The sequence below is a fragment of the Alligator sinensis genome, unplaced genomic scaffold (genome assembly GCF_000455745.1).
Source record: "Alligator sinensis unplaced genomic scaffold, ASM45574v1 scaffold308_1, whole genome shotgun sequence".
Lineage (NCBI taxonomy): Eukaryota > Metazoa > Chordata > Crocodylia > Alligatoridae > Alligator > Alligator sinensis.
The window spans coordinates 2,671,764-2,679,585 of record NW_005842041.1 but is presented as its reverse complement, the minus strand read 5'-3'; the positions used below and the strand labels follow the sequence as shown (position 1 = coordinate 2,679,585).

Genomic DNA, 7,822 nt, shown 5'->3' with positions numbered 1-7,822 from the left:
AGAGGAGGTTGGATGATCCCCTGTCGGGGGTCTTGTGACCCCAGCATTCATTCCTGCCTGTGGCAGGGGGTCAGGCTAGTTGATCTGTTTAGGTCCCTTCTGACCCTAGCTACTATGAAACTGTAAGTGTTAAAGCAGCACAGAAAATATGAGTAGACAAGCCACTAAAAAAGCATGTGTTTTTGCTACTGCGCATTAGGGCAGCTTAATGCACATTTATTTAGTACCTCGTATTGCAGATACTGAATTTAATGCACATTAGGAAAAATGCATTAATGCACACGTAGAAAAAGCTACATCTGTACCAGAGCCATTGTATTACCCCAGTCTAAGGAAAGCTAGTACTAATGGAGATAGAAACCAGCACAAATTTAAATTTATGTTTAAGGTTCATGGTCTAAATTCGTTTAAGGTTATAAAAAAAAATACTGGACAATGGAACTGGTTATTTTCTTACCTACTAGTCAGTACACTCCTTGATCCTATTACCATCCCAGAAGGCGGCTCATGTTTCCTCCTGCAAGCAGATGGATAGGGAGAATAGAAAGATAACTTACCTTAATTTCTTTTGTGCTGGGAACACGAGACTCCTATAGCATCTATTAAGTATAACCAGAACTCTAGGCCCCCTTTTTTACCCACCCCAAAGTATTTGATACATTTTACTACAGAAGTTTCTCTTAAATTTTTTAATAACAGCAACACTAAGTTTGATGTTCCCATTTTTCCTCTGCTCAATTTTCCTTGCCATATTCTTCCCTTCTGTACTGCCTTATATGGTCGTTTTCTCCATGCTTTCTCTCCAGTTCTTTGATCCTCCACCTCTTCCACTTCTAATTTCACTGATTCCCATTGTCTTGCCCCCAGCACCAGTTCACTTTCCATAAGCCTTCCACATCCTTCCAAACCTCATTATGTTGTTCTTTTCCAAGACTCCATTCCATTATCTGTGACCATCCTCTCAGCCAACTCATCTTGTCCCCTTACAACCACCTCTAGTAAAACCAACATTGCATTTCCCTACTCACCACCACTAGCAAAATTAATCTTGTGTCTCCCACTTACCTGCAGAGTGCTTTTCTATATGCCCAAGGGACAGCCTGGGGCTCAGGAGATGCCTCTTGGATAAGCATAGCTGCCAAGTTTTGTATAGCTCCATGCATGACAGCTGAGGCATATTATTTCAAAATCTGAAGTCTTTAATAATTAAAGACCAGAAACTTCATAAGGAAAATGTGTCCTACTTGAGTAGCAGTGGGAATAGGGCTTCTGAAAACTTAAGTCAGGTGAATGCTGAAGGGTATCTGGGGAATAGCTGTATTTGGAACTTCTTCTGTTTGGGTCCATAGTCTCTCACAGCATTAAGCGGCAATTGTAGCCCACCCCTTCACATCACTGGATGGTATGACATTCAGGGCCCACCAACACTTAAAGCCTCAATTTAAGTTAAATTAGGGTGCAGGTTTAAGGCAAAACAGCCATTCCTGAATCACTCTCTAGAGTAATCCCTTAATCTAGGCTATTGGGGGCAACTGCAACTGCATGCATGAGCACTTTGCAAGAGATTCACCACTTTCCAGGTGTATTTGGCAATTGGAACATTCCTGTGACAGGTACACCGGCCCTTTTTGCTGACTTTTACTCCCAGCTGGCTCCCTTTGCAGTAGAGCTGGTTGCAAGTCTGAATTTCTGCCCCAAAGAAAAAATCCAATATTTTGAAATTTGTTTCCATTCCAATTTAGGAGAGAACTGAAAACATCCATCTGCCAAAAATTCTGAAAGTCCCTTGCTGAAAGAAAAATACTTTTGTATCAACAAACTCAAAAGACACATTTCACTTGGTAGTCTGACATTCATCTATCCCATGACTTACTGTAGTAGGCTCATGAACTTGGAGTTAAAAGTGCCCTGTGCAACCATTCCTTTCTATGGGTTGGATTCTCATAGATCTTCCAATCCATGGTGCAGTTTCAACCACAGGCAAATCATGGTGCATCCTGGAAGATGTAGGCCAGCAAGGGAACTTCACCATGGAGAAAAAACAGGGGCATACAGACTTGTTACACAGCACTGCAGCAACTCTGACAGAGATTAATCAACGAATTTGAAAATGTAATGTTTCAGTAAAATATTTCATTATATTTTTTCCCTTATGAGAACTAAAGCATCTAGGGGAGGAGAAAACAGAGAAAAGGTGTGTTTGCAGAAGCTACTTTAATTTTTCAAAAACTATTTTAATGAAAAATTTCTAGGAAGTTCCAGTACCTGGGGCATAGCCAGTCAGTAGTGGGTACTACTGAACTAGTAAAGCCTGCAAGAACTGTTGCGAGACAACATGAAATAGGTCTGTTTTATAGGAAGGTTCTACCTGGGGACAAAAAAATCCTTTTCCTTATCTGGAGTAATTGTTCGGCTAGAACAGTGATTCCCAACCTTTTTTTGCTGCAACCCTAAATTGGCTACCAACAGGACCTCCTGACCCAGTGCTGCAGGGGCTGCTGGGAGTGGAGTGCAGTGGCATCCCAGAGGCAGGGGAGCCACCATTGCCCCTTTTGTGCGTGGTGGCCCTGTCCCACCCACTGCTCCCAGGCTGTGCGTGTGACTGTGCATGCGCGTGTGGGCCCTTCATTACCCTACTGTGGACCCCCCACAACCTTGATTTGCGTCATGCACCGAGGCTGGGAACTAGTGATCTAGAAGTAAGTTTTCATTCTTTCCTGCATATTAAAAAAAATTAAAAAATAACACTGCATGGAGAATGTTAAGTCTCCTTTCATATATGGGGCATGGACTGCACAAAGAATGTGTTAATGTCCTTTCACATATGCAATTTGAGGAAAGTAAAACTTGCCATTCAAAACAAGCCAGGACTTTAAACTGCCAATGATGCTATAAAAGGCCCTTTTTGTGGCTAGAAGCCACCAGGAAATGTGCCAGATGTCAAGCAAGGACAACTAATAGAGTTGAGGTTTGCCATCTAGAGTGGAGTTTTTCAGCACCTTAACTGAAGGTGCCAAGAAATGATTCAAGACAGACTGATCTATCAAACATTTGTAGGAGTTCAATGGACAAGAGAAGAAGGTAGAGACCATGGCTGGAGGCCTCACGACCCAAGATTCTGCAGGACAAGTTAGAACTGGTATCTTTAAAACTTGCCTGTGTGGAGGAGTTAGAGTAGATGAATAATAAATGAGAACCTCCTTCAGTTCTTAATATTAATCCATTTAATAAGAGCCTGTAAATGAAAACTGGAGTGTAGCCGTGGTGACAGATTACCCTTACATTAGCCTTTAAAAAACACCTACTACATTCCATGGCAGATATAGTCCTTTAATAAAGGTAGCAGTAAAGGAGGAACGTGATAAAAACTCCAGGTGAAAAGGCTGGTGTTGGCAGTAGTTACCCAGTGCTGAGTCTTGGGAAACCTGGAATTGACTCAAAACAGTTTCGCCTTTACCTTTAACACCAGAAAGTAAACTGCAAGTGATATAGCAGCTTAGTACTTTGTGGGGCAAGGAAAAGTTCTCTTTCCCACCTGCAAATGGCAGTTTCATCCCCATTTCTAATAGGTGTCTTACCTTTAACAAATGAGTGCACCATGTACGCTATTACATTGTATTAACGGTGCCATGACCTGAAGCCTTTTTTTCCCTAATATACTTTTGGCAATGTATGCATCAAGGGGCCCACATGTGGATAGTTCCCCGAATGCGAATACAACATAAGAGTGTGTAGATTCTTTTTCTGTTTCTCCATTATTATTTAAGGAAGAACTCTCAATGAGATCTCAATGCTGCTTGCAGCCCCTGGTGGCTAAAACACAGAATGCCCCTCATGAAAACCACAGGTGGAAAGGAACATATACATCACTTGTCATTATTATTTATATCCCTATCCAGAAAGGCTCCTGTTTCAACTGGACATTGAAAAGTGCTCAAAAAATAAAAAGAAAGTTCTATTTTCACTTAAAATGAAAAGATTATGTGAGCTCCCTTCTATTCCTGTTTTTTGTAAGGTGTACTTACTATTTAGTCCCCAGGAAAATTGATCACTAGTAAAACCTTCATTTTTAGTATATTAAGCTAATACTCCTCTAAGCAGACAAACACCTTTAAAATGAATTTCTAGGGTTTTCATAGCACTTTATTCACTGAAGCTGCAGAGCAGCAGTAAGAGAAAAGAAGAACAGCTGCTGTGGGAAAAGGAAGGATTGAGAGAGGGGCAGATGCTGGGTAGCTGCAGAAGCAATTAAATATATAAATAAAACAAAATAACAATAATAAAAAAGATAGAGAAGTGTTTCACTTCTGAGTAATGAGGTATCAAAGGTGATTGGTAGTTTATAGTTGTGAAACCAGAACCCCAACCAGGTAGTCATATTGCAGTTTTGGATATACCATAATCAGACCCCTAACAGAAGGAATACACTCCAAATGATCAACTTTTCAAGTGTTACCCTGAGAAGACTCACTTTGGGAATGCATTCAGTCACACACTCCAGCCCTGCTCCTACTGAGTTTCAGGAACTTCCTGGACAAAGGCACCCTTTGGGCCATAGAAGCACAGGTCACAGCAACGATGCCATGCACTTCAGTTGTCCAAACCCATTAGTCCCTTCCATAAGAAAGAGTGGAACTCAGGGGTGGCAACTGTCAATCCTCCTGGATCATGGTGTATACATGAAGACCACTCAGACCTTCAATGCATATGCCCAGGCAGGAATTTTCGGAGGAGAGGAGGCTGTCTGGACCTTCCATCCTCCCTTTAGGCCACTGAGACAGAATCCAACGACCAGACTGAATCCAGATGTTTGGTGCCTCCATGGCTGTAGTTGTATAAGTGTCTGGGAATCAAACCCAGATCTCCTGTGTGGTAGACAAAGATTCTACCACTGAACTACAGGGGATACAACTCAGGGGGGAAAAAAGAAAAAGCAGAGGTTTAGCTTGAGTATAAGGAGAAAACAGAGCCTGTTAGTAGTGAGTAAATATTTCTTCTCTTAAGTGGCATTTGAAGATTCCCTGCTTACTCCACACCCACAATGCCCAGAGAGAGAGAGAACTTCTTTCTCATAACATGCAATACATACAGATGCTAAGTTGAGGTAAGTGCACGAGAACATAGCATGTGCACGAGAACATTATACCAGGTGAGACACCCTGCATATTTCTAAAATGAATCACTGAATACATGTTATAAATGCTGCCATAGGTCCTAGAAAAGTAAGCCTAAAGAAGATTAGTTTCTTTCACCCTAATGTGTGCATGTTACACAATGCACATTTTAACCTCCTTGGACAAAGAATAGATATAGTTCTCTTCCTCCAGTAATTTTCTAAAGTCTAACCAAGAAGCACTTTCTTTGTGAAGAAAAGGGAAGTTTAACACAAAAAAATCCAATGCTTGGAGAAGTGAGGTCACAGGGAAGCAGGGCATTTATATACATCAGTGGACAGGTTTAAGGATCTGGTCTTACAATGAGGTATACGCAACCTTTCTGGACATGCAGTCTCAGTACAGTAAATGGAAGCACCTTTCTGAATATACTATTCCCAGAATTAAGGCCTTAATCCCTTTATACACTCAGTCCTTCTGTCAAATATAATTCCTACATGGCTACTGATTTTCAAGAAATTAACTAGTTTCTGTAACTCAGCTTACAGCACAGATATCAACCAATAAGAAGCTCTTTCTGAGGACACTATCTAGAGTGTACAGTTCTCTCTACTTCTTTAACAACTCCCTCAGCCATCATCCTTTGTATAGACAGTACAGTGAAACATTTTAAAGAAACATCTTTAGTTTAAAAAAAAAAAAAAAAGCTTTTCAAAATTTCATAGCTGACTTTTGTCAGAATTTGTTTTTATATGTTGCTATGTATGGTACATATTCATCCTTCAAAAAGAAGAAAAACAGGTTAGTCTGACTTTCAGGCTCTCAGGGGCCTAGGATAATGCTTCAAATGCAGGCATGAAAAATATTTTAAAAATTATTCCTCTGAAGCTTGTCCTTGTACCAAGCCTATTTTTACATAAGATAAAAACTAGAATTTGACCAAATTTGACCTGACATATGCCCCAAGATATTTCCCCTGCTCTCTTTTCCTCTTTTTGGCAAGTTACATGAATGCTGGTTCAACCAAAAAATTCCTTAGATGGATTACATATTGCTGTAGACTTCCAGGCAGTACTGACAAGTCAGCTCATTTTCTTTAAGTACAAGTAGATGGAGATAGTAAATTTAAAAACAGGTCTTCCATTTTTATACAAGTCCATACTTTTGGCCTCTTTGGTTATTATAAGTTAGTTAGGAATAAGAAGCAATTGACACATTCTATTATATAAGTTCACAATTACTATGGGTAACAAATATTTAATAGTTACTGCTAACAGATATAATCCAAACCCCATCAGTTAATCAGCAAATTTAACAGCTGCATCAGAGTGCTACTATTCACTATGAGTATAAAACCACTCCATGGAAACCAGAACAGTGAAGGAAGGGTTGCTGACTCCAAGTATAAAAATCCATAGGAATACTTTTCCCATTCAATACCACAAACACAAAAACCATAAGTATTTCACTTACAAGTCCCTCAGCTCTACTTCCAGAGGTAACTTTGTAGTTCTCCACAGAAGACCACCACACAGTGGTATAAAATATAAAAAGGACTATTGGCTCAAGCTGTAAATATTAGTTTTCCCCATACACTAAAAATGTATTTTCCACTGTGGGTGGGCATGAGGTGAAGGGCAATAGGCATTCATTTCCCATTGCTGAAATAGACTTTATAGGAAAAAACATGAATATACACAATAATCCATATTTACATAGTATATGGTATTTTTACCAAAGAAAAAAATTGATATAAAGCTAAATACACACTCTGAAAATGCAATGACATCACAAATCCTTCTGCTTTACTCCCACAGTTGGCATTTCATTAGAATTCATTTCAGTGTGATCTACTATAACTATATGAGTTAGTGTACTATATACTAACTTTAAAACGTCACAATCTTTGAACATAAGTGGATAAACCAAATAAGTTACTTGGAAACAAACAGCTGAAATTTCCTGATAAATTTTGTTACATTAGGTGCTGATATAATGGAAAGGTGCAAACAAGATTCTGGTTTCAGCTTGCCCTCCTGTTAAGTCTGTGGTAAAAATTAGTTTCAGTTTGGAAGAACAGACAGCTATAAGAGTTCTGAGAAAATATTAACTGTAAAAATAATTTTATTAAGAAGCAGCCCAGTGCTTCACTATTAAGTTCCCCATGGATTTTCTCTCAGGTTCAACCACTCGTTTACAAATGTAGTTTCACCATAGGTTTCAAAGGCAATGAAAATCACTATGCATCTGTCCACCCAACTCGTCGCCGCCTCCTGTTGAAAGCCTTTAAATTCCATTTGGTTGATTCTAGCATAAAAGGTCCATTGTAGACAAACAACACGGTCATTTTTTCATTGTAAGTGAGATTCTGCAGCAGCTGTGAAAAGTGAAGCAAAAAGACTATGAGCAACACCTTTTACCCTTCACCTTTGTATTAAGAAAAACAGACCAGTGTTTCCGTTAAAGAACTTGGTTCTCCCACTCTCTGCCACTTGCCCTATATGTATGTCTCCACCACATTTAGCAATACCTTACCTGCCAATGCTCAAGAAATATGTTGTAAAACAAGCTACCAGCAACAAACACCATAATAATTCATACATTTTAATTCTGCTCAAAATAAACTGACTTGAGACCCAGGTGAGCTTTCTTCTGAAGTAGTAAAGCACTACTACTTGGCAGCTGTCACTTCTATTTCTACAGAGCCT

General features: G+C 39.6%; 1 protein-coding gene across 3 annotated transcripts in view; it reads right to left on the bottom strand.

Annotated features, from left to right (window-relative positions):
- SMC5 (structural maintenance of chromosomes 5) overlaps positions 1-7,822 on the bottom strand; it is a 92,473-nt gene that overhangs the window by 11,266 nt on the left and 73,385 nt on the right. For 2 of the 3 annotated variants that reach the window (XR_003093811.1, XR_003093812.1), the window contains exons 24-26: positions 4,472-7,491; positions 1,874-2,023; positions 458-517 (exon numbers count right to left, since the gene is read on the bottom strand). Coding sequence is in view for 1 of the 3 variants with exons in the window: in XM_006022633.3 (XP_006022695.3) it covers positions 7,354-7,491 (138 nt within the window). In the remaining 2 variants the exon portion in view is untranslated. Of the gene's footprint in view, positions 1-457; positions 518-1,873; positions 2,024-3,898; positions 7,492-7,822 lie in introns of those variants that run through there. The other variant, XM_006022633.3, reaches the window with a different exon arrangement.